This window comes from Podarcis filfolensis (genome assembly GCF_964270895.1).
Source record: "Podarcis filfolensis genome assembly, chromosome: 3".
In the NCBI taxonomy this organism is placed as follows: Eukaryota; Metazoa; Chordata; class Lepidosauria; order Squamata; family Lacertidae; genus Podarcis; species Podarcis filfolensis.
In genome coordinates, this window is record NC_139606.1 from 63,713,015 (window position 1) to 63,739,847 (window position 26,833).

General features: G+C 41.4%; 1 protein-coding gene across 5 annotated transcripts in view; it reads left to right on the top strand.

Annotated features, from left to right (window-relative positions):
* Positions 1-26,833, top strand: part of PHACTR2 (phosphatase and actin regulator 2) — an 88,904-nt gene that overhangs the window by 20,157 nt on the left and 41,914 nt on the right. Inside the window, exons 1-2 of one of the 5 annotated variants that reach the window (XM_083607699.1) lie at positions 1,571-1,598; positions 5,086-5,169. In XM_083607699.1, coding sequence (XP_083463825.1) covers positions 1,586-1,598; positions 5,086-5,169 — 97 coding nt within the window. In that variant the 5' untranslated portion in view covers positions 1,571-1,585. Of the gene's footprint in view, positions 1-1,570; positions 1,599-5,085; positions 5,170-14,743; positions 15,010-26,833 lie in introns of those variants that run through there. The other 4 variants (XM_083607698.1, XM_083607700.1, XM_083607702.1 and 1 more) reach the window with 4 other exon arrangements.

Below are 26,833 nucleotides of genomic sequence, written 5' to 3' on the forward strand. Positions count from 1 at the left end.
CTGATTGGTCTGAGAACAATGCAGCAGTATGATTGGTCTGCAGGAGCCACCCAATCCAGCTCCAGATGGAAGTGAATCCACAACCTGATTGGCCTACAGGAGAATTCCGGAATTAGCCAATCACGTGCAGCCCATTGTGTAAATAATGTATATAAAGCAGATACTTTGGGGAAACTTCCATTCCTCCTCACCACTATGAGCTGAATAAAGAGCATGAAATCCACTCTCGACTCTGAGTATATTTCAAGAGAAATCGCTGCCACTTCTCCCATGGGGGGGCGGGCGCTGCTGGAACCTAGAAGCTGCTGCGTGACCGTAGTAAGCAAGGCTTTGGGGGGAGGCAGGGCGGCAGTGGCAGGGGGAGATGAAACAGGACGGGCCACCCTGTTTGATAGTAATTGGTACAATGAGTGTGCCTGGTTGGAATACTTATGAGAGATGAGGTTGCAGAATATATTTAAAGGAGGAAGACCAGAGATTAGTCTTTGTTATCAGTAGTTTTAATAACTGCAAGACTGCTCTAGGGAGCAAATAAAATACAGTGGTACCTCGGGTTACAAACGCATCAGGTTACAGACTCCGTTAACCCAGAAGTGGTACCTCAGGTTAAGAACTTTACCTCAGGATGAGAACAGAAATTGTGTGGTGGCAGTGGGAGGCCCCATTAGCTAAAGTGGTACCTCAGGTTAAGAACGGTTTCAGGTTAAGAACGGACCTCTGGAATGAATTAAGTTCTTAACCAGAGGTACCACTGTAAAAGGATTTTTCATGCATTGTTCATTTAAATCTAACAAACGACTGTGTGCATAGGAAGAACAGAAACAGGATAGCAACCACTATATCGCCACAATAGTAGACTGCGTAAACCAGCCTTCATGTTGATAAAGAACAAGTGTGAAGCTTGGCGGGGGGTGGGGGACAGACGACGACCTACTATTCTGCATCTATGCCATTAAATTCCCAGTTCTGATGATTTTCTGCCACTTCCTGTAGGCTTCTGAATGGTATGGAATATGACTCTTAAGCCTAAGCAATAAACTTGTACATGCACACATGCAAACATACACACTGAAAATTAACATGAGTATTGTAGCTATGCATGTCAACTAAAAGTGGCAAGGTCATAAATGCATATAAAAAGCTTAATGATACTGACTTTTAAAATTCTTTTCCTGATTATCCCTAGCATAGAATTTCTTTTTTCAACACTGCTGTTTCAGGAAAGTGAGTTAAAACTCTCTCAGAATTGTATAGGCAATACTATCAAGTTTTTTTTGGGGGGGGGCGAATCTTGTGTAGTTGTGCTGGATTTGAGTCCTCCCCACTCCTTTCCCCAAAGTGAATACCTTGGCGAAGTTCGCTGTATCTTTGATAGGCTTGCATAATCTGCTTGTAATGGAGCTAATGGCTGTTTTGTCATCCTTAGAGATATAAATTTCCGTGGTGATGTCTGCAGTAGTCAGTGCAAGCACTGGCTGCCAGCAAGGGCTAATAATCAGAGATGGGCAGGGCGCTTTGTTAGAGAGAGGGGTGGGGGAAGGAAATGAGCCTTAGCTGTTTTTCTGGCTTTGCGAAGAAAGAAGAAATGGATACTACTGGTAAGTGAAACTAATCAGACATTAATGCTTGGCTGAACTACAGTATTAATTTGTGTCTTCTCTGTGTGCTGCTGTCAGATGCTTGCTTTTTCTGTCTGCAATGCTGGTATTCTTCAAATTCACCTTTTAAACCCTTTCCCCCTTCTTATGAGGCTGAGGGTCACAGACCTGGTGATATGCAATATGCAGCCCCATGTTTACTCAGAAGTAAAACCCACTGAGTTGAATAGTAAGTGTACTTAGGATAGCAGGGGTAGGGAGGGGAGGCAGAATAGAATTCATGTAATTATCAAACACCTTTTAGCGGTGGGAATAACTTTAATATACATTCACTCTAAAAGAGAAACACTGTGTCTGTTATTCAATATAAACACATGGTTATTCAATTTTAAATATATAGCTGTTGCTCTAATTTAGGAATAATGTGCACTTTAATCTCTTTTTGATGGCTTGACTTTAGAACGTAGTTTTGTGTTAAAATAGCACATCTAAGGAGTTGAAGGGGAAGTTCAAAATGAGAATTGAAAAGGCTGGGAAGCAGCCTACTTCCATTTAAATTTCTAAGTAGTGCTTAGCCAAGGATGGTTCTTGTATTGTGTTCAATATGTTTGCTAGCTTCTTGGCAAACTTTTTTTTTTTTTAATCCACTAAGCAAAAGAGACATGTCCCTTCTAGGTCATCCTTCTTGGTTTGCATGCTAGCCAGAGTGGGAACCAGCCCATTTATTCACCTGTGCAGAATTCCTGGTGACATATACCAGGCAATTTGTTGAGTACAAAGCTATGATTGCCCATTTGAGCTATGCAGATCTGGTGCACCCATGTTATATTTATTTTCCTTTCAGAGGCTACAATCCTAACCCCACTTACCTGAGAGTAAGCCCAATTAAATGAAGTAGACATGCTTAGGCTTGCAAGCGTACAGCTCAATCCTACACATGTTCAATCTGAAGTAAGTTCCTCTTTATTCAATGGCCCTTACTCTCTAGTAAGTGTGTTCAGGACTTTGGATTTAAATTCTGTTCCTATTGCACTGCACACACACTTTCAATAGAGCTGCAGTTAAGACCATAATTATGGTTTCATTTACATTTTATCAACAGAGCGAGGGAACCTCTCATACTAGCACAAACTTTAAAACAAACTTGTTAGGTCTGTGAACAAGCCAGCTGACATAACTGAGGTCCATTAAGATGCAGGAATTTAATACAATGACATGACTAATATTCCATGACTAGGCAAAATTCCGGTTTCATGTCAGACATACCTCAGCATAGGCAAGCAAATGAAACAGGCAGAACTGCCCATTTCTCCTAGTTAAAAAAATTATCTCACTACTACAGATTCTTGAAACCCTGTCAAAAGATGTCACTTTAATCCTAAACTATATGGCACTGTCCACTCCATACAGTGTAGCTATATGAGCATTTATGAGACTAAAAATAAATATGACTGAAACTTTTTTGTGGGGGGGGAGGGGGCAGAGGGAGGACAGAAGCTGATGTTTGAAAACCATAGAAACCAGTTCTTCTTTGTTGTTCTTATTCTTTCTCTGAGGATAGCTTTAGGTCCTAAATTATCCTTGTTTGGTTTAGGGGCATCATTTCTTTTTCTATTTCACAAGGATATTGCTGTCTGGCTTGCTTTAATTAACTAGTATTGAAATGCTCCAAGCATCTGATAGCAACATCAATTGTTGCTTTCTTAAGTTGTCCCTTGTGTTTTGAAACAGCGTATCAGGATGGTGAACTAGGAATTTGTTTACCAAGGAAAAGAAAGAAGCTAAGAAAGTCTATAACACATTTTTCTTTGAAATTACAATATGAGTTATTGCCTACAAAGGGCAAACCAAACCAGCTTCCTTTTGTTTAAGAACTCTTCTTCACTATGTCTGGTAGAGATCTTGGTACTAAATGAGGTCTGTTGGTGAAATGTGCCCATTCTTTTGATCCAGTTAATTCTTCCAGTATGTTATATTTGTGTGAATCACCCATTGCCCCAGCTGGCTGCTTTTGTTCTACTAAACAGTGGTCAATTGAGGATTAAGATTCAGAAGCTCTCCAGTGTTATGAGCCTGCCTCAGTTGACAGACTCTTGCAGCGACTTCTAGTACTTCCTGCCTTGGTTGACATGTAACACGTTTCAGTTTGTTGTTGTTGTTGTTTAGTCGTTTAGTCATGTCTGACTCTTTGTGACCCCATGGACCAGAGCACGCCAGGCACTCCTGTCTTCCACTGCCTCCCGCAGTTTGGTCAAACTCATGCTGGTAGCTTTGAGAACACTGTCCAACCGTCTCGTCCTCTGTTGTCCCCTTCTCCTTGTGCCCTCCATCTTTCCCAACATCAGGGTCTTTTCCAAGGAGTCTTCTCTTCTCATGAGGTGGCCAAAGTATTGGAGCCTCAGCTTCACAATCTGTCCTTCCAGTGAGCGCTCAGGGCTGATTTCCTTCAGAATGGATAGGTTTGATCTTCTTGCAGTCCATGGCACTCTCAAGAGTCTCCTCCAGCACCATAATTCAAAAGCATCAATTCTTCGGTGATCAGCCTTCTTTATGGTCCAGCTCTTACTTCCATACATCAGTTTAGTACTCCTTAATTCACACCATTCTGACTATATCCAATTTAGACTAAAACAAGAAGCCAGTTAATGAGAAAATCGGCATCTGTGACCAGGCCCATTGTTGGATCATTGCCTGGTCCTGTGGACTACCACACATTGTAACACCCATGAAAGTTCATCTGTGCTTTTAAATTGAAGAGTGATATTTAGTACCCAGAATAAAGTACTTTGGCATTTAAACGTTATTTGGGCTGGACTCATCTGTTAGCCACACACTGGCCTTGTTTGCATGTAACACTAAGCCATGTAACACTAAACCAAACCATGGCTTAGTGTTATGTGTGAACTGGGTCACTCCTGTGAGATAGAAATTCTATAGCATCAGTGCTTTTATAGAATCAGCGGCACAGGGATAAAATGCCATATAAAAATAAGGGAGAGCTAAAGTAATGGTGAAAATATCATGCTGCAGCTTTCGGAGCCTGCCACCCACACACCCTATGGTGACGTTGCAGAGCTATATTTTTCATTTGCAGTAATATAACATCACTGCTTTTGGAAGACCAAATATATCTGTTCTACAGCCTGCATAGCTAACAACAATTAGCAATCAAACTGGGTGACAAATTTATTCTTGTAGCCAAACAATTAAAAAGAAAATAATTATAAATATCCTCATGGAAAACACTGCAGCACATCCACATGTACAGGTTTCATCACAGGGCAAAGCAAGAGATAAGCATTAACAGGTGTGAAATGAAGTTGGGGCTAACTGAGATGGAAATACAGACAGTGTGGTCTAACAGTATGAAAATTACCCCTTGCAGTCTTGCTCAGTGCATCATGGCAGATGTGGGGTGGCTGCTGAAAATGGCATCCCTGTTTCACATGCTTCCATCTCTCCCTGTAACGTGTAGTTTCGCTTGCAGGCATATCACTGCCCCTGCTCCATGCCATTTGCAGCTGCTGGCAGAGGGAACGAGAGAGCACACAATGTGACAATATCACAAGAGGTAAGTGAATCTGCACATTACAGGAAGAAGGGTGACAATGTGGCATTTCCCGCAGCTTCCCTGCCCTGAGGAATCATTCTGTCAATCTCCTCATTCTTTCCAGGCTGGCTAGGCACCTAATCTGCCACACAACCTAACAACCAGGTTCAGTTTACCTTGTCATTTTCCCCTTGCACTGTGAGCCTTCACATCTATCTCAGTCCTTCTATTCCTCCAAATATATATAATGTGTGTGTGTGTGTGTGTGTGTGTGTGTGTGTGTGGTGATCAAATGAACTAACATATGCATGTAAGCAAGAGAAAGCACCATTTGGGAGGAAGGTGGGATATCAATTCAATAAATAAGATAAAATATAGGCCTTCTGTAACAAATCACCTTCCCAATGTCTGCACAGTAATGTTTTGGAAACTCTGTTCTGAGTTGTCAGGTTAACACACACTTTAGTTGTTTTTCCAACTAAACTGTAAACCATAGACAGAGAGAAAAAATCAGTCTGGCTACATACCTGACATATCTTTCTGAATAGCTACTATTTTTGGCATAGAACTAAACAGTCCTGCACACAGCAGCTGGCTCTGGCTATTTAGTGCTAGAAATAGCAATTTAGGTATATCAGCATTGGTGAGTCAGGCTTTTGTTATCAAAATTGTCCTCGAATCAGACAATGAATCAGCTGAAGGATAATTGGTAAGCAGAATTCAACCTCCAGTTTTAACCTAAAATGTATCTTTTGTAATTTACTGGACATAACGGTTCCCAAACTGCTTTGCCATGAAAACTCTGCTTCTGCATGGGATCTCCCAGCCAATCCAACTTCTGATCTGGAATCCTCTTTCCCTCCATTACCTTTTCCTGACATTATCTTATCCCCGCTTACTGGTACCTAGTGAGCTACCTATGCAGCTCCTGCCCCCAAAGAGCCACAGGTGAGTCTCAACCCACTGTGCAGAATTCACTGTTCAGGTTGCCCAGAAGTCCCGAATGAAATATTATGTGCACATTTTTACTATTTTGACTCACTCCATCTGTAAGTTGAGCTGCAAATGGTTTGCTTCATGTCTATGTCCTAGCCAGAAAATGCTCTTTCTCTTGTGGTTAGGGAGCAATTGTATGTAATTGTGTTGTATGTTCTTCTAAAAGGCTTTACTGGAATAATAATGAAATATTCATTAAATACTGTACTGGAAGGTTTATAGAAGTGTTCACTGTCTTTTCAAGAGCAATGTGCAGATAAACCTAGAGGGTTGTTGTTTTTGTTTTAAAAGATAGTGGCATGGTCTTGTAAAGCTGTACAGCCTGTCTGCTTACCTGCAGGAGTTCTTGTTTTCCCCCAAATGTTGCCTTCTGAATCTCTGATACTCTTTAAAATGTTCCAGGATTTGCCCACACTGGCTAGGACTGAGCCAGACCTTTATTGCCTTTAATACAGTGTTTTGTTGCCTGAGGTACACTTTCTCTAGATTAAAACTGGCAGCAGCCAAGTACTTTTGAGTGTAAGAATGAAGTGTGCTGCCAATTTTAATGCACAAAAATATGTCAGGACAGTTTAGTTTCTTTTGTGGAGACCAGTTGACATTTCACAATTCTTTTGGCTAGTATTTAGAGACCCTTGAATAGTGGGCCCATCTTTGGAGTGGCAAGCTTGTTTTCTCCTGCTCTGGAGGGTGGGACCTGAACCAATTGCTTCAAGTTACAGGAAAGGCGATTCTGACTAAACATCAGGAAGAACTTTCTGGTGCCAAGAACTGTTTGACACTGGGAGGGACTCCCTCAGAAGGTGGTGGGCTCTCCTTCCTTGGAGGTTTTTAAACAGAGGTTGGATCATGGATGCTTTAGCTGAGTTTCCTGCATTGCAGGGGGTTGGACTAAATGACCCTCGGGGTCCCTTTTGTACAATTTTGTGATTCTATGAATATGTCAGTTTCTGCTGAAAGGATTTAAAGTACTTAAGATTGTAGGAGACATGGGCTGGATCGATACATGTCAAAGAAGTGATTCGGTTAAACCCGTTGTAAACTCATAGAGGGAAATCCGGTAGGGAAAGATGGGACTCCACAGCGCCATCTGGTGTCGCAGTATTATATCACATATACAACACATATAAAATATTTTTTCTTTACCAGTGACACTGAAGTGGTACTGTTCTACTGATCTGAAGAGGGCAGCACAACAGCTGGTGGCCACTGAATGAACATAAGAACAGGCTTGCTGGATCAGGCCAAAGGCCCATCTAGCCCAGGATCCTGTTCTCACAGTGGCCAACCAGGTGCCTATGGGAAGCCTGCAAGCAGGACATGAGTACAATAGCACTGGTCCAATTACGGTCCCCAGTGACTGGTATTCAATGGCATGCTGTCTACAACAGTGGAACCTAGTCATCATCAATAGTATCCATTAATAACCATATTCTCAATGAGTTTGTCTAAGCTCTTTTGAAGCCATCCATTTTGGTGGCCATTACTATATCTTGTGGGAGAGGGTTAACTATGCTTCTTCCTACCTCTTGAATACCCAAAATACCACATTTATTTTTTTATTAATATTTTTATTAAGTACAAATTAGAAAACATACATATTCACAACAAAAGAAAATACAAAAGAAAAAGAAAATACATCCAACCAAGAAAAAAGAATTAGAGAATATTTTGTCTCTTCTCATATTCACAGCCATCCATACCTCCATAAAATGCCATTCACAATAAAGCAGTGAAATGAAAGATAAGACATCAGAAAAAAGAAAAAAAGAACAAAGAAAGAATAAAGAAGCAAAAGAAAAAGATCATAAGTGAAAACCCTTAAAAGTAGATAAGTACTCACAATACATAGCCGTTTCCCATCTATATTTATATTCAATTGTATAATTTCATCATACTCTGGTTTCTCTTCAGATTGTATAAATCTTTTGCCTTTTACAAAATACCACATTTCTAAGCTGTTGTACCTTATGGCTGTATTAGCAATTATGCAGTTCAGTTTTACAAATCCTATTGCTTTTTCATAAAATAAAAGTTCTTTAACATCATCATTAGCATTTCATCCTGTAGTGCTTTATCCACATACACAGGCATAACAGCAGCAGTCCTTAATCTGGTTGGAGGCACAATAAAATAGAAAGGAACCTAAAATATTGAGTGCAGAGGCGGCATTTCACAAAAGTGAGGCATGTTTTCAGAGGAGAAACACAATACATTGCTGCCCACCTCATTTTATTGAACATTAAATATCACAGGTCAAAAACTAAGCTGGCTTTCAGTAAGCATTACGCACTGTCTGTGCTTTGCTATGCACTTAATGTTCCTAACCTAAATGTGTTTTCCAATACTCTTCTTTAAAACCCAGCTGCTCAGCTTCTTGGAAAGAAGCAAGTTGAGGTTAGTGTGGATAGAATGTTTTCTAGACCACTCACTATATTTTACAGGTATCTGTAGGGTACAGCACCTTGTTTGTGACTATCACCTGTGCACAGCATGTGATAACCTAGATGATGGGTGTTAATGTCTAGAGCAGATGTTTGCTGCTTCGTGGAGGATTCCACTTTAGAGCAGCTGGGTGGACTAGATTATCATTATCTCCTTTTCAGCCTTTGGGTTTTGCCTCATTTTTGCATTTTATAGGCAGTAAAGTGATGGTGGTACTTGTGTAAATGCATTGAGTTCAATAGGACCTGTAGATGCTGAAAGATATGAAATAAAGACACCATGTTGTGTATTAGAAATTCAAACATCAGCCTTCCTGGATGGAATGGTTTTTAAAGGGCTATTGTCATGTTCAAAGCAGCAATTCTTTATCATTTTCGGATGCGCTATTATTTTGCTTAATAAGTTCTGGTGATGTCCATGTGAACATATCTGCAAGACTTTTTTTTTAATTTTTAAATATCAGTATCTGCCTCTATAACAAAGGTTCAAAGTAGCTGAAAATAATCAGGTCCTGCTTTGATCCCATGTTATATTTCTAGAAGTCCAATGCTGCTAAGCTACGGTAGTGATATTAGCACAAGGAGTGGCATGCACTACTACAGCAAATACGGTATGCAACGCTAGCTAGGGAATCTCTTCCCAAACATATCAGATGTTTTCCCTTTCAACCCTGTGATTCCAGGAGTTGCCTACAGGGGCTATGGGTCTCCAAATACCTTTGGTCTTCAATCCTCATCATCCCAGACTATTGACCATGCTGGTTGGGGTTGGTGGGAATTGGAATGCAGTATTTGGAGGGCCACAGCTCCCCCATTCCAGCTCTAACATGACTAGTTCTTATTTGGCCTCTTTAGTATTATGTTTTTCATTGCTGTCCTGGTTCCTGTTTGGCTGGTTCCATAACACAGACAAGGCTATGGCACCTCATCATATTAATAAAAGCACATAAAATTGCCGGGTGCTCCTAGATTACTTTGTTTCTCTCCCTGCAGGTTCCCAATCTAATTTAAAACATAAAACAAAAAGGAAGCGGGAATAGGAGGGAGTAGATGGCTTATTGTGGCTGTAGTTTGTGAAAAGTTCCCTCTCCCCCCCCCCCAAGTTAGAGGTTCAAAATGCAGCAGTGGAAGAAGGCCCTTCCTGCTGTCCTCTTCAGCAACCCAGGTGCCAGTCCCATTTAAAAATAAACAAATTAGTGGCCTCTTGGTGGATGTATTTTGGCATCACTGGTTTAAGTGGTATTGGTTTGGGTCATGACTGACCCTTCTACAAACTCTTTCCATCCACAGAAAGCTTATGATACAGTGGGAGGCCATTTCTGAAGCTCCTCACATTGCTCCCAGTGTCCCCTAACCCTCCAGAGCAAACCTTTAGTGCTGGGCCCCTTCCTCTCCAGCCTCCTCTTCTGCCTCTGAGCCTGGACTACTTTCTGCCCTAGCCTCTTTCTCCTTACTAAACTCTCTTGACCTTTCAGCTTCTGACACTCCTCCCATTCTTCTCCTTTTCCTCCCTCTGACCACTCATTGTTGTCTCAACACCAGCCCCCTGGTTCTGAGCCTTCTTCCCCTGGGGGGTCCCATGGGGGTTATCCAGTTGGTGCTCCCCCCCACTCCTTTGCATCCAGCCAGTCCATGACATGAGTGCAGGGTGGGGAGCAAAGGCGGGCAAAATATCCCAGAAGGAGCACAACATGTACCCCACCAGAGCTACTACCCCTCTCCTAACACCCCATACACCCCAATCACTGGGTGAACATATAAATATAGTTTAAAGTTTTGTTTTGTTTTATAAGTCAGAGCCACCCCTCCTTGTTGCTGTGAGCATTTCATAATTGCCATGGAGTGAATGTCATGGTTAATAAGAATATCATGTTTGACTTTGGGAATTTGCTACAGAATTGTGACCAATTAGTAAAGCATTAAAATGTTGGCATTTTGCTGATGGCCAATATTCTGGAATGAATGCCAATCACAGACCTGTTTGCTAGACCTGCATCGTGACCACAAAACTATTTTTATTCAGAAATAATGGCTTTACGTGGTTCCATAGATCTATATGTCTCTCTCACACAAGCAGTTCTAAATAAATATCATTGGAGAAACAATACAAAATCTGTCTGGTAGCAAGAACAAATATTTATGGAATGCAGGCCACCATTGTGTTTATACTGCACTCAACTGTGACATAAAATGATATAAAACAGAAACTTTAAAAATTACATCTGGCATTTTGTTCTTTAGCGTACGATACCAAGCACCAATTATACTCCAAAGTCTTGATTTAAGGTCAGGAAGGATTTTTTTTTAAAAAAAAATCAAACATATAACCTGGCTTTTGTCTGCAGAGTTAAAATGGCTGGATACTGATGGTTTAACAAAGCAGAATAGACAAACAAACCACTTAGAGGTTTTACGTACAATTAAGTAACATACAGTTTTTTCCTTAATAAAATGAAAAAAATAACTAGATAGGATCATTTATTGTAGACACCATATAACGGAAAGCAAGCAATATAGCTATTAAAAATGTAAGGGGAAAAGAGATGAAAATCACAACACTGATACCTAGTGCATGGAAAGTTCTGTTTCAAAAGGAATTACGGTAATGCAAATTCCTGCTGGATGTCCTCAAATTCTGGAGAGCTGCTGCCAGTCTGTGTAGACAGTACTGAGCTAGATGGACCAATGGTCTGACTCTGTATAGGCAGCTTCCTGTGTTCCATTTGCATTTCTTTTACATAAGCTAGTTGGTATAAATGTTGTCACTCTGGATTGCTTACCAAAACTCACCTTTAAATAATTGTATTGTTGTATATTTTGTTTTCCTTACTTTAATAAGTATACAAGAAGGAAAGTTCAACAAACCCTACTGGTAATATTCACTATTTATTTTGCTGTGTGGTGTGACATAGTCCTTATGTAATTTTTGTGTGTGCTCCAGTGTATTCCGGTGTCCTGAGAGTGACATTATGAACTTTTTTACTTGCCCCCAGTGTTCTATTTTGGCATTGCTATTCTTCTTATGTACCGGTAACTTTTTTATTTCTTATCACAATACAGACAAAAAATGAACCCTGTTGGTGGTACACAATAAGAACCTAATACAGTGGACGCTCGGGTTGCGAACGTGATCCAAGTGGGATTCACGTTTGCAACCCGCAGCGGCGCATCTGCACACACGCAGGTTGTGATTTGGCGCTTCTGTGCATGCACAAAGCACGATTTAGTGCTTCTGTGCATGCACGACTGCCGAAAACTGGAAGTAACCCACTCTGGTACTTCCGGGTTTCGGCGGTCCATAAACACAACCTGAAGCGTCTGTAACCCGAGGTATGACTGTACTTCAAAGTATTTAATAGAAGCAGCTGCTGAACAGTCTTGGCATATTTATCAGAAATCTTCCTTTTCTAAAATTCTCAGTTTAAGTCACTTGCTAATATGATATATGCTGTTTTGACCAGCAAATAATTTTATTCATATTCAGAAGCACAAATAATTTTTTATTTACACTTCTTTTGGAGTGTATACTCCCTGTTCCTTGCACTTTTTAATTTTTTTAATATATTTTTGCTGCTATTGACATTATTATATTATTAATAGCTAATATAATGTAATTATGTTATAGAAAAACCCAAAAGCATATAGTTTAACATAAATTATATGGATGTAGGTGCCAGTGTACAAGAGATTAGTAGCCTTTTTTTTTTTAAGTGGCTTTCATAGACTTATACCAACTTGCCCATAATGTCTTGTAAGAATTCTTTTTCCCATGCCAAACTATTTGCTGTTTGCAACCTAATCTGTTTTCATGACAAAATGCTTCTCTAGACCAATTAAGAGGGAGGGAGGCCTTCAAGACATACAGGACCTGCTCCTTGGACATCTAAGGTTAAAGATGAATATAATGTGAAAACAGAGCTTGTAAAGAATTCCTAACCTGATAAAATGTGAGCCTGGCTTCCTCTTGTTTCACAACTGAAACGACAGATGTGCATACCTGCATAGTGAGTGCTGGATCAGCTACTTGGCTTGCCCTTCAGCTGATATTTCATACACTGTCTACATTTTTCTTTTGCTTTAAAAATAATTAAATTTATTTTTATTTATTTAAAAGATTTTAAACACTTTCATACCAATTGAAAACTGTGAGGGTAGTTTACATATTTATCAAGACAGTTGATAAATATGTCATAGAGATGTATGGATGGGGTCTTTTCCCAGCTCCCAGGGAGGATTTGTTGGGATATATTTGTCTCTGGAAACAATGGAAGACTGTGCCTTTGGGGGAGTGAAGTTAAACTGTTGGAAGGTTACAGCAGGGGTCAGCAAACTTTTTCAGCAGGGGGCTGGTCCACTGTCCCTCAGACCTTGTGGGGGGCCGGACTATATTTTGGAAAGGAAAAAAATAAAAATGAATTCCTATGCCCCACAAATAACCCAGAGATGCATTTTAAATAAAAGGACACATTCTACTCATGTAAAAACACTCTGATTCCCGGACCGTCCGCGGGCTGGATTTAGAAGGCGATTGGGCCAGATCCGCCCCCCGGGCCTTAGTTTGCCTACCCATGGGTTACAGCGTCTGCTGTTGCTGTAGAGACAGAGACAGGAGAGACATGTTTGTTGCAGCTGGGGCAGATGAAGGCATCAGACTGTGATGCTACAGCTGCATCAGGGTGTTCCTTTTTTCCAAGGAAACGGAAACCCCTGGAGTCTCTTGCCACTTGGAGACTGGGGTGCATGCAACCATATTTTTGTGAATGGCTGAGCAGATTAGAGGTGGGAGGCTCTGGCCAGGTGATGGCCTGCTACTCTGCTTGGCAGCTCAGTGTGAAACAGTTTTTTGCCCCCTGGGAAAAAAGAACATGGAAATGAGTGCTTAACTTGTGCTTTATTCTGTTAGATTTCCAGAAGTGGTTTTATGTGAAATAACATTTATATTAAATAACCCCTTTTAAATGGCTGGTGAAACTTGTTTTGTTTACTTCGCATATTTTAACCAAGAAGAAAATGAGCATAATTTTAAAGGACAGAGGAACTTGTTCTTAATATAAACTTCCTTTTTATTAAGCGGAGAAAATCTATGGCTACACTCTTTATCCACTTAGCTGGGAATAAGACCCATTGAAGTCATTTGTATATAATCCGCGGTATATATCCTGTTACAACCTGTACTGGAAACAATTTGCACTGCGAACTATGAAAAGATGCTTCCTTTGTTCCCAAGACACCTGACCACCAGACAATAGGAAATGAAGCACAGAACAAAGTTATGCAAGATACAGAAGTAATTATTTGCCACTAGATTAAGGTACAAAATCCAATTCAAAGTTACAATCGGATTTTTCTAGAGAGGGTATGAAACAGCTTATGGAATTAATTTTAGATTTTGCCTGCTGTCCAGCACCAGATTAGCAAAGCAGGTGCGGAGATGTGTAAGATGCATTTTCCTGAGCAATGCAGTTTGAACTTTTGTATGCAAGGAAGTGTTGTGACTCACCAAGTGAAGACATGAGTACCCGTTCTCTCTCTCTTTTTTAAATCCTAATGCTGGAATCCCTTTGTGTTTCAGTCCCATATCAGTTCCCTACAGGAGCTGATGCATGGTGCAGTTCAGGTCCCAGACACTTGCTCAGATTTTTATCCATTATTCGAAAGCGCAATGCTTTATTGACGGAACTGTAAATTAGTCCAAAGGTCTAAAAACACTTTTTTTGTGGCACTGCAAATCCTTTAGTATTTAAGGCCCAAAGGACTCTTTCCTTTTGCTGCAAGAGGCTAGGATATCTACCTCTCTAGAGGAAATTATCTAACCTATAGCAGCAGTTAGCGCCAGCAGAAGTGCATGAAAGCGGCCCTCTAAGGTCGGGAAACTGAGCAGGGATAAGCCCCTTTGGGGAAAACAAGACCTTTTTGCAAACTTAAATGCCACGACTAAGTACTTTCCTTTTTTTGTCAGCCGAGCCCTATACGGTCGTTTAACACCGAGTTCTTTGTGCGAGCAGCTTAAAGCCACACACTGCAACTGTTGTGGCGCCGGATGATCTCGGCGAGGGAGCCTGGCGTGGCTGTACCAGCTCGGGGCTCGCTCCCTTTGGCCCGAGTTAATCTGCATAGAGGAATGACAGGCATTCGGCTGAGCTGGGCGGCAGCAGCAACAGGCGGAGGGAGGAGCCGGAGGAGGGCTTAGCAACTCGCGCGCAAGGGGAGGCAGCAGAAGTTGCAAGGAGGAGGCTGCTAGTTGCAGCGAGCCAGCGAGCGAGCGCCGGGAGAAGGTGCCATGAGCCCTCGGGAGCTTCCGTGGGAGAGGAGACCTTACCGAAGGACCCAGAGGGCGGCCTGATTGTAGGACCCCCGGCCCTCTGCCAGGACCAAGACATGGGCCAGACGTCAGTCTCCACTCTCTCCGAGCACGCAAGCGGTGAGTGCAGCGGGGGAAGCGGCGCGCACGCAGACAGGACGACTCTCCCTCCCCACCCCGCAAGATTGATCGTGTTTCCTTCGCAGCCGGGAGAGAGTCTACACCAGCATTAATGTCAACCAAGTGTTGCTTTCAGATGCTGCTGCGCGAGAAGCAGACCTTCCCAAGTGTACTATACAGGTTTCTTTATCCAAGGAAAAGTAGAATACAGCCTCTTTGGGGGGCGGGGATGTAGCAAGAGTTTCTCTTAAAGGAGCAGCTTTCTTTCTTTCTTTCTTTCTTTCTTTCTTTCTTTCTTTCTTTCTTTCTTTCTTTCTTTCTTTCCCTCCCTGCTCCTCCCCTTGAAAGGAACGGCTTGGCTTGGCTTCATGTCATTTTGAATTGCCTCTTTTAATAATAATAAAAGTAATAAAAAATTAAAAAAACAACAACTTTTGGGGAGGGTTAAAGCTTTCCGTGAAACGCATAGTTCTGATTCTTTCGATTCCTGATTTTAAAAACAACAAGAAGAAGTAAGAAAACAACTGCTTTTTGTTGCTGAGATTCGCAGCACGTAGGTCATAACAGTCTACGCCCAGCTTCTCCTTTTACAAGCTTTATTTTGTTACCACAAGCGTGGTTTCCTATCATGCGTTTGCACTGTTAGTGTAGGCTCGGTGGCTACACATCTGCTTTTTTGCACATTTCTGTCCCCTTCCCTTTTGCACTGTTGTATTTCTAGTTCTGAAAACTTAGAAATAAAGCTAACATGGTTTCAGAGAAGGGGTATGTGTATGTGTTAAAATGTCAACAGTGTGTTGATTTTTTTAAAAAGCCTTAACAATGGTAATCTACGGTATGTAATATTTTATTTTAACCCCCCCCCCCCCAAAAAAAATTCAGACGTTGGAGCTGATATTCCAATAAGAAAATGGGGAAACAGGGATCATTAACTTTTTATTTAATATATGTTGAGAATATTCAAGTTATTCAAGGCAAGTTTTTTTAAAGGCTGTACTTGATTTAAATTGCTGTTCAGTAATCTGAAGTACTGTTCCATATCTGAAATTTTGAAATGTCAGCACACAAAAGAGTTCCATTAATTTAACAATGTATCAGCTAGTACCTGCTAAGATAAAAGAAGATTGCACATACAACCTAAATTGTTACCACAAATGTTTAAAATGTCTTTTAAAATTGCAGTGCCATATAAGAACTACCCCAGTTGTTTAAATTTGAATCTGTGTGCGCTCATCTTACTGCTTTCCATAGAATACAAATGCAGCCACAATCCAGATACTGCATGATTCAGAGCCGCTAAACACTTCGCATATTTCCATTAATGTAGGTACACTGATTTTTGAACAACGTGCACATAAAGTTTGGATGGCATGTCTGCATTTTGTGTGTGTACTGCATATGGGATTTCCCATATCTCTTGCATACTGTCCCTGCATTGGCCCTAATTCATTCATATGTGTGGCAGAGATGTGGAAGAACAGGAAGTGTAGGTTGCTTGTGTTTCCTGTTTCTTCCTTGACATCACCCTGTCAGGTGTGAGTGATGAAATCTTGAATGATGTATGTAAATCAGCCCAACTCGTCATGCCTGGTGTGAGTCCTTAAAACAGTAGACTCCTGACTCATATGGCAGTTAAGAACACTTTGCCACTTGGCATGGAGCAGCTTTTCTCAACCTATGGGTCCCCAGATGTTGCTGAACTACAATTCCCATCACTCCTAGTTAGCAAGGCCAGAGCTCAGGGATGATGGGAGTTGTAGTCCAACAACATCTGGGGACCCACAGGTTGAGAACTGCTGGATTAGAGGAAGGGAGGCTGCTATTGAAAAGGAATGCCAAAAGCACTGTTGGGTAGACATCAAAGGAGAGTTCTATTGGGGCCACAGAGACCTAGAATCTCTAAATATTTTCCTTCTCTGATGGCAGCTTCGTGGTTACTGTGTATTGCTCATCATTGTACAGCACCCAACTGTTTTAGATGCTTTATAAACAATATTGTTTAATATGTGTTTCTATAGTGGCCAGTTTAAACGCAGATACCCCTCCCTCAGTACTTCTTGAATAGGGGAGCAGTAAGGAGCATTGTGTCGAGAAGATTTATCTATTTAAAAAATTACAGAAAGCTTTTCAATCAAACAGTTTATACCAACAAACCATTAATATAATTTTAAGCCTCCCCCCCACCTTGATTTGCAAATCCACATTTCCTGGAAGAACTAGGATAAGGCAGGGTGTGTCAGGGGAAGGAGGAGTCCAGATACACTTCCTTAGTTGGAATTCTTCCAGGGAAGCTGAGAGGAAGGGGGGAAACCAGAATGTCTGTGAGGGGGCAATTCTTCTCCCTTGCACAGCCAGTCTCCCACTCTAGTTCAACATACACTTAAGAAAAGGAGGGACAGATGGAGGGAGTTTCTCTCTCTCTCTCGTAACACTACAACGCACGGACATCCAACAAAGCTGAATGTTGGAAGATGCAGAACAGACAAAAGAAAGTGCTTTTTCACACAGCACATTGTTGAACTGTGGGATTTGCTAACAACAGAGCCAGTGCTGCCCAACAACTTGGGTGGCTTTGAAAGAGGATTAGACAAATTCGTGGAGGGAAAGGCTCTCAATGGTGCCTATACCTTCACTGTCAGAGGCCAGTGTGCCTCTGAATACTAGTGGCTGGGAACCGTAGGAGAGAAGGATGCTGTTATGCTCAGGTCTTGCAGGCTTCCCATAGGCATCTGGCTGGCCAATGTGAGAACAGGATACTGGTCTAGGTGGGCCACTGGCTTGATCCGGCAGGCTGTTCTTATGGGCAAGCTGTTGGCAGCTGCAGACCAGACAACTCTCTCAAGAAGCCATAGTCAACCTGTGAGCTCCCAGTTACCAATCTGATCTACCACCTTTGCCTTTAATCTTGCTTAGATGTAACCTACTTGACAGCTGAGGACATTGGCCCTCATCTAAGTAAGATAGGCCTAGATTTTCAACATAAAAGAAGACAAATCCTACAGTGTGTCCTACTTGCTCACCTGATAAAGTTTTTTGTGACATACATCTGTTTGTCTAACAGGTGTGTTTCAGATGCTTTGTCTAAATCATAAAATCTGTATCATTTTATAGATGTCAGTGCGATGAGTGGTCCTCGGATAGACCGTTTGAGTGTGGTATTTCAGCTAATCAAAATTTTAAGCTTTTGAGAACTGCTGGATTTGAGATGGCTAAAGGGAAACCACTACAAGGGTGATGTCTGTTTTTAGAATGAAATATCCATAGTGTGTTCAGATATCTGGAGATAGCAAAGCAAAAGGAGCTGTGTAAGTGGGCACAAAGGGGACGTGGGTGGCACTGTGGTCTAAACCATAGAGCCTAGGGCTTGCCAATCAGAAGGTTGGCGGTTTGAATCCCCGTGACAGGATGAGCTCCCGTTGCTCAGTCCCAGCTTCTGCCCACCTAGCAGTTCGAAAGCACGTCAAAGTGCAAGTAGATAAATAGGTACCACTCCAGCGGGAAGGTAAACGGTGTTTCTGTGTGCTGCTCTGGTTCGCCAGAAGCGGCTTAGTCATGCTGGCCACATGACCCAGAAGCTGTCTGCGGACAAACGCCGGCTCCCTCAGTCTATAGAGTTGGATGAGCATGAAACCCCAGAGTTGTCCGTGACTGGACCTAATGGTCAGGGGTACCTTTACCTTTAAGTGGACACATAATTTGCTGCATGTCCTGATCCTTTTGCACAGAAGGCGGTAGGTAGATTGTGCAGTGTGATCATCTTGGGAGGATCAGTGTTCAAAACACCCATTGTTCTAGGTGCATTTTGTAACACGGAATTTCATTAGTGCAAGCAGTTTCTGAGCTCTGGGCACAGTACTGCGCCTAAGATTTCAAATTAAAACTGCAGAGTGGAAGGAGGGGAGGACCTTTTTCCGCCACCCCACTTCCAGCTACTCTCTGAAGACTGGAGAAGAGACCCTCTTAAGTATATTAGGGGGGTAGGCAGGGGATGGACTGGACCCTGTGTAAAATGAACATAATATTTTAGCTGCAGTTCATTCATTTTCAGCTTTTATTCTGGTTATAAAAAGCATGTCTAGACATTCTGTTGTTGCGCCCATTATCTAGGTTTAAGGTGCCATTTAGCTCCTAGCTTTCATATCTCAGTTTCCAACACTGGTGAGGATATCTCTGTGTTGGGCCATAAGGACAGCCACATGGGTATAGGGCTGTGCTGCTAAGAAACTGCATGTTAAGGAACAAAAACCTGTCTGTGAAGGAAGAATGTGTTCAGTATTTCAAGTAATAAAATGCAATGACAATTTTCAGAGTAGGATACAGTGACATCCAGGAAATGGAAATTATGGAGTAGGTCATCCATGGGCAGCTTTGAAGCATAAAAGAAAACCAAGTTTTTAAAGACTTCTACAATAATTATTAGATAACTTACAGATCTCTGAGGGCAGGACCAAATACAGGCAACTTCTGTATTTTTTCTGTATGTTTTGATTGATGTGCGGTCGCACATATGCATACACTGCAGAACCTGGAGGTGATCCTAAAACGTCACAAAAAAGGCAGGGTGGAATATTTTATGCAGGCCCCACTGATGTGTGTGGAGGTCTAGTATGTAACCTCCATGCAAAATGAGGATTGCCTTTATACAAAATCAATCTCCCATTTCTGGTATCTTCTAATTGCCTCCCGACCTCCCACCACCATTGCTTGCGTTGGTATTGGTCATCAGCTATGATAAATTCCCTCAAAGTGCTTTTCTTATATTTACACCCCAGATGTTTTGAGATCATCAGAGTAGGTGTGCTTGGAATGCACCTGCATTCTGAAATGAGGATGGCAGCCATATCCAGGAACAGGTCTGGTTTTTGCCTCATTGTAGAATTTACTTCCAAGAGAAGCCCAACAAGCTAATTTTCTACTCCGTTCCAGAAATGGCTGGGGATGTGATTCCAGAGGCAGGGTTTTCTAGTTAATTGTATTTCTGGTTGTTTAGTTACAATGCTTACCTGTAAGTTGCTTTTGAGAGCTTCAGGTATAATGTGAGATATAAATGTTTAGATAAATAATCAGTCAAAATATTCAGTCAAAAATATCTAAGAGTTTTGCATAACTTACTCTTCTTCTTGTCTCCTTTCAAGAAATTATGTTTAAAAGTTTTTCTAAAGTTTAAGGGATAGGTTAGATACTGTGTTTTTCTCTTGCTTACTAATATACTGTATAAAGTATGCTTGTGGGCTTCAAAAGCTTCAAAGGAGTAATGCTGCGTAATAATTCTTCACAAAGTAATGCTCGGATCCCTTGGAACTGGTCATTTTGGTAACCAAACCTTTTTATTTGTCAGGGTGTTTTCTTACTGGGAAGATGGGACCAAAATATGTTTCCTCTCTCCTGTAATCAAATAGTTATTAGCCCATAGAATCCTGCTGTTGTTGTGTTTGGCAGTCAATGAAGGCAGTATCTTAGGTCAAAAGCTAGCTTGGTTTTCAGCTAGTTCACTCTTAGATCTCCTGGGGTTGGGGACTTCCTGTTTATGAACATAACAAAAGCATTTTTCCTATGTGCACACAGAGGAAGTTGGTCTTATGCTGACCGAGTAATCATGTCACTGACAGCTACTTACAAATACTGTAGCAAAGGTACTCCTTGTTTTAGAGAAACAGTAACAATAATTACCCCAACAAGTGAATACTGTATTGGTTGAAGCTGCATAAAAATAACACAAATGCTAGTGAATAGATAAATTGGATACATCCTATGCCTCTACTATAATAGATTATAGTAATACTGACAAAATAATTCAGATTTGGCCCCTAGATAACGGCTTCACGTATCTGTTCCTCCATATGTTGTACCACAGATTGTGGATATATTTTTGAGAGCTATACCTATAACAGAAGATCTGTGAAAACTTGCAAATAAGTGCATATGTTTCAGGTCTTATTTTCAGCACAGAATGTGCCTTGGTCTTCCTGTAGGAAGAAAAACACAGAGAGTGTGATCCTGTTGATTCTTTTGGACTCTCCAGTGATTTTTGATAGAGCATGCAATCTTTCTGTCAGAGCTTGCTATCCTTTCAGAGACGCTGGATGTGAATTTTGAACTGACAACTAGCTGGTAAAAAAAAAAAAGGAAAAGTGTGTATCTGTGCACCTGCTTGTGTGTGATTATCTGGACCTATCCCCAGCCACTTTTTGAATTTGCCTCCCAAAAGTTTTCCATGGGGAAAATATGGCTCTCAGTCTCAGCTCATAAGAGGTTTCCCAGCCCTGGATAAATAGGTCCCTTTCCCTCACTGGTGCTCTGCTCAAGATTTCAGGTATTTTTCTTAGTGGAGTTGGTGAGAAATAGCCATTGAGAAAAATAGGTGTTCTGTTACCCTGGCCCTCAGTGCATGTAAAGAATCTGAAAGAACTACCAAATGGTGAAAGCATCTGTGTTGTGTTTTCTGATGAGGCCTTAGGGAAGAAAGTTTAGAGGAAAACAAATGGCTCTTGCCAGTGCCTTTGCTTGAGCTCCTTGAGATGCTTTTGTGATCTGCTTCGATCTTTGGCATCACTATGCAGTGGATCAAGATTTCCTAGCATTGTAAGATAACATAAGCACCCATCATGGAAATCATTGATGTCCTGACTAAATTGGGGTTGATGGAGAGCAAGGAAGAACTGACTATGGTATTGCAACATCTACTTTTTGTACTCCATTGGATTTACCAATGAGTTTCAGGTCTTTTTCTGTGTATGGAATAGGGGTGGGGAAACTGTAGCTCTCCAGATTTTTGTGGATTACAAAGTACCATTTGCCATGCTGATGAAGGCTGCTGGGAGTTGTAGTCACCTACATCTTGAGAACCACCCCCGGTCAGCCACTGCTAGTATAGAACATACCAATTGATTGTTGCCACAGTTCAGTTGGCTAGTACTGGCACTTTGACACAAGAGTATGAGCATACACCTCATAAGCGTTTGGCTGAAGCAGCACATTAGACAGTCAAAAAACTATTACAAGAAAAAGATCCCTGTAGCACACACACACACACACACACGCAAACTCCTGTTTCTCTGTATCTGGGATTTTTGGTGAGCTCCTTTCTGCGTCAGCTTGTGATTTCTGATGTTATCTGACCTGTTCTTTAAGGAAAATCGCACTTCTACAACCTTCTTTCCCTTGATTATAAATAAAGCTCATAAGAATTCAAAAGTACAGTAAACAACTTTCCATTTGTCACAGTCATAAAGCCAATAGGTATACTATCACAAGAGTACTGTTGGGAAAGAGAACGAAGCTACTTTGAGCCTGTTTATTGATGCAATCGAAGATATCAGTATGGGCAGGACAGGGACAGCACAGGTCAGGAACATATTTACTCCCTCATGTTTCCCCCTGACATGATTGTTTTTTGGCTATGCATGCAAAAAGGCGAATAGGGGATGTTCCCAACTTTCTCCTGATGAGGCTCAATCTAATGTCTTTGCTTGCTGCCTCCCTGCTATATGCATTAAGTCACTGGAGCCTCTCCTGGCAGTGTGTTTATTGTGTGTTGTGGCCCCTTCCTGTGGGTTCTCTTCCCCCTTAAATTGGGCCTTAATGCCTTGTGTGTGTGCTCTGTGTGTGTGTGTGTGTACAGTCTCACTTCTTGCCTATGTGTGCTGTGCTCCAAAATGGTGGTTGTGAGCAGTGCAAGGAGATTCAAACCTGTGTTTGTAGAACTTGGAAGTAAGGCAGTCATTGTTTGCTGTGACACTGGAAGTGTTGCGTCATCATTTTAAGTACTGTGTGTACAGCGAACCTGGGATAAGTTGCCATCTTGAGTTCATTGTCTCCCTTTGTGTGTGTGGGCATCATGGTTGGCACAGACTCTGATTGGTAGGCTTTGGTGATGCTGGTGGGTGGTGTCTGCTATTTTAATGCCACTTTCTGATTGTCTTTGTTCCTGCTTGCCAGCCTCCTCCTCGGCTGAGTGAGTGTAGGATACAGTGATGCCCAACTGGCACAGAAACAACAGCTTTCCTCCCTCATATGTCACTGGTACATAGGATTGCTCTGCCAGCATTTTTGAAACTTTTCGTTGATGAGTTTTACTCTGCCTTTGAAATCTATGAGATTTCAGAGGACTTCACTCAGGCAGGGTAAAGCAGTGTTATTATCATAGTTTGAAATGTGGTCTTACGGCTCAGGTAGTAAAGGTAAAGGTAAAGGGACCCCTGACCGTTAGCTCCAATCATGGCCGACTCTGGGGTTGCGGCGCTCATCTCACTTTATTGGCCGTGGGAGCCAGCATACAGCTTCCAGGTCATGTGGCCAGCATGACTAAGCCGCTTCTGGCGAACCAGAGCAGCACACGGAAACACTGTTTACCTTCTCGCCGGAGCGGTACCTATTTATCTACTTGCATTTTGACATGCTTTCAGACTGCTAGGTTGGCAGGAGCAGGGACCGAGCAACAGGAGCTCATCCCGTTGTGGGGATTCGAACCGCCGACCTTCTGATCGGCAAGTCCTAGGCTCTGTGGTTTAACCCACAGCGCCACCCACGTCCCTTACAGCTCAGGTAGCAAGATATAAATAGAAGTCTATATTCTGGGGTGGAGAACAGCAGTCCTAGGGGCCAGGCACAGCCCTCTAGGCTTCTCTGTCTGGCCCACAGGACTCTCCCTAGGCCATGATCCTACCTTTCCCCCTTCCTTTGTTCTAGTGTTTTTCCAAGATTTCGCCAAATTAAGCTCACACTGTTGCACCCCATATTTATATGTTTGAAGGCAGGACTACTGAAGTGTTAGTATGGAACAGTGGCATGCATGCACACATCCCTTCTCAAATTGGAGACATTTCTGGTACATAAATTCAGAGGAGTGTTAATGAATGGTAATCTGCCTGTGGATTCTGTTTTGACTGTGATGTCATAGAAAATGAGTGCAATATTCCCTTGCTGCTCCACTCTGCAAAGTGCTGCTAGCAGAATACATTTGTATGTGTAATGTAGGGTTATGGATTTGGCAAAGGGGATATTTATTTGGTAGGCTGCTATTGTAGTCTTAAGGTATAAATTGCCAGAGTTTCCAGGCTACTTACTTAAAGTACTAAAACAACAACAACCCCAAATCCCGTAAACATAAAAGGAAAGAAATAGTTGACAGTGTGCAGAAACAGGAATAGAATCAGATAAATAATGTTGTGCAAAATACTGGTGACTAACCTTTTGTTCAGCCTTGATGAGTTTAAAAATGTCACCAACCACTCCTTTTTAAATGCTTGAGAAAGATAAACTTACTTGTTCGGAAGCAATTTAAAACTGTATAGTATAAAAATAACTACTTCTGGCTCCTGATTTTTTAAACACGTGTTTCTGTGAAGCAGAATACATTGCTATAACTTGGGAGTTAATTTATTTTATTTTAATTATGTGCTATAAGCCACTTAAAAAATGAGAATATTCTGAAACATTGTGGGAGAAAAGGTTTGAAAAAACCAAAACAAAAACCTCATAGATTCAACAGCTTGTTCTTTCCTCCCATACCAGCTTCTTCGTTACTGGCAAGACACAGAGAATGTATTTGCAATGAAATTAAAATCACATCTCTGTTGTCTGCTTAACTTTCTTTCTTTCTTGGATCAAATGTCTATTGGTTGGTGAGGGGAATGTGCAAGGTTCCAAGTCAGTGTGGACCAGTTTGGTTCACATCAGCAAACCAAACATTTCCTCAACCTAACTGATGCGTACCTGGCCTCCATTGTTCTGGTCAAAATAAAATAAAATAAATTTAAATATATTATATGACCTAGCATCTGGGTTTTGGTTTATTGTGGCTTTCTTCTGCCAGTGTACTTCCCCCAAATTAATAATTAATCAATTAATTACAATTGTATACTGCCCTTCATCCGTAGATCTTAGGATGCAGTATAAAAATACAAGATAAAAACACAAAATACATAATAAAAACAAAAACTCCCTCCCCTCTCCCCTCCCAAAAACACATTTAATAGGGCATAGGAAGTTAATCAGCCCAAGGCCTGTTCAAAGAGGACTGTTTTCACCTGGCGGCTAAAGGTGTATAACGAAGGCACCAGCCGAACCACTCAGGGGAGAGCATTCCTACATATAATGCACGGCAGTAATTCCTTAATGCTTTAAATATTCCTCAGTATTAGATTTCTCTTATGATCATTTAAGTATGAGGGCATCTGCTTATGATCTGCCACTGTCATAGCCCCATGCATGACTTACTTGCATGTAGGGCAAAGCCACGTCGAATCAGGAGTGGGGTCGTGTTTTTAGCCTCACTGTCGACAACCCATCTGCTTTTCTCTTGTTGACCACACATTGCACATGGTTGTCTGCCCTAGTGCCTCAGTTGCGCAGAGGACCCACATGTGATCAAGAGCTCGCTCACACGCTTAAGTTTCTTTACAGCCAGCTGCATTGTCAGAGAAATCAGATGAGATGTTGGAGACAGGGTAAAAAAGCCTAGCCTTGCTCCTGATTCAGCATGTTGCCCTACACATGACTAACATATGCATAGGCTATGCCTAGTTTGGTGCCTAGAAAAAACAAATGCCAGATGGAACATTTATATTAGGAAGAATTCAAGTGTTGATAAGATGAGTTCACACATTCAAACTGCAAGCATGAATCACAATGTAGTGATCCAGCCCAGATTGTTCCTTCTTGTCATCCCCCAGCTTGACTTCTGTTTTAGCAACTGGTAATGCACACACACTTTCTCTTAGAGGTATGAAAATGTAAGATCTGCCCTGTACTTTTGGATTACTTGACAGTAAATTAGGTTCACCTGTAGTTCTTTTGCTTTTCCACATAAAACATTTCCATAAGATAAGAAGTTTATTCTTACCAAAATAAAATTTGGCTTTCCATCCCCATTCCTAGCATTCATATGAAACTGGTTTTCACATTTATTGTGAGCAGCGCTTTTTTATGGACGGATGCAGGGGTACACATACCCTAAACATTTTGTGAATCTAAGTTTGGCCTCATTGGGGTATTTCAATATGAGTAGGAAAATGAGAGTACCCCTAAACACTTTTTTTAGGAAAAAAACCACTGATTGTGAGACTAAAACAGGCAAAAATAAATTAATGAAGAAGCATGCTGTTAACTGAGCCCTCCCTGATAAAACTGGTTTCCAGTGATCACTTAAACAAAGCTTTAATTGAATAACTTTACGCATACTATTAAAGGGTTTGCCATTTTGTATTGAAGATACCATGCCTACAATACCAGCTGTAAATATTAAAGCATAAAACGTTAGTGTCTTTCTTGGGGTAGCAATGGGAGTAAAATACGTTTTTGAAGACTAGCCCTGAAATCAGGAAACATTAGTATATGACCTAGAAATGGAGGAAGAGATGTGTGACAGCAGAGGCCCTTGTCTTATGTTGAGAGTATTGGCTGTTTACATGTGCATTAAAGATTCTACCTTAAAAACAAACAACCCATACTTAGAGTAGAGTATGCATTGTTTGGATACCATTCTTTATCCTTGGGTAAGGTATACCCAAAAGTTTTGGTGCCTTGAACTCTGAGTATTTTAAATGTGCTGAAATTTAACCATCATTAGAATTATATGCCACTATCTAACCATTAATTAGAATGAAAATTCTTGATGCTGTTGAATGTACCAAGAATGAAGAACTAGGTATATGAACTAGAAGCCTATATTTAATAGAGTCAAAGACAAGAAGAGGCCATATCAATAATCTGTTTCAGAATCCTCCTGGTGAATGTGGTGGTTTATCCTATGGAGTTTTTCCAGCTTCACGCTGTTAATACTCTTCCTGCTCCAGGCACCAAATATAAAAACAAATGCTACTAG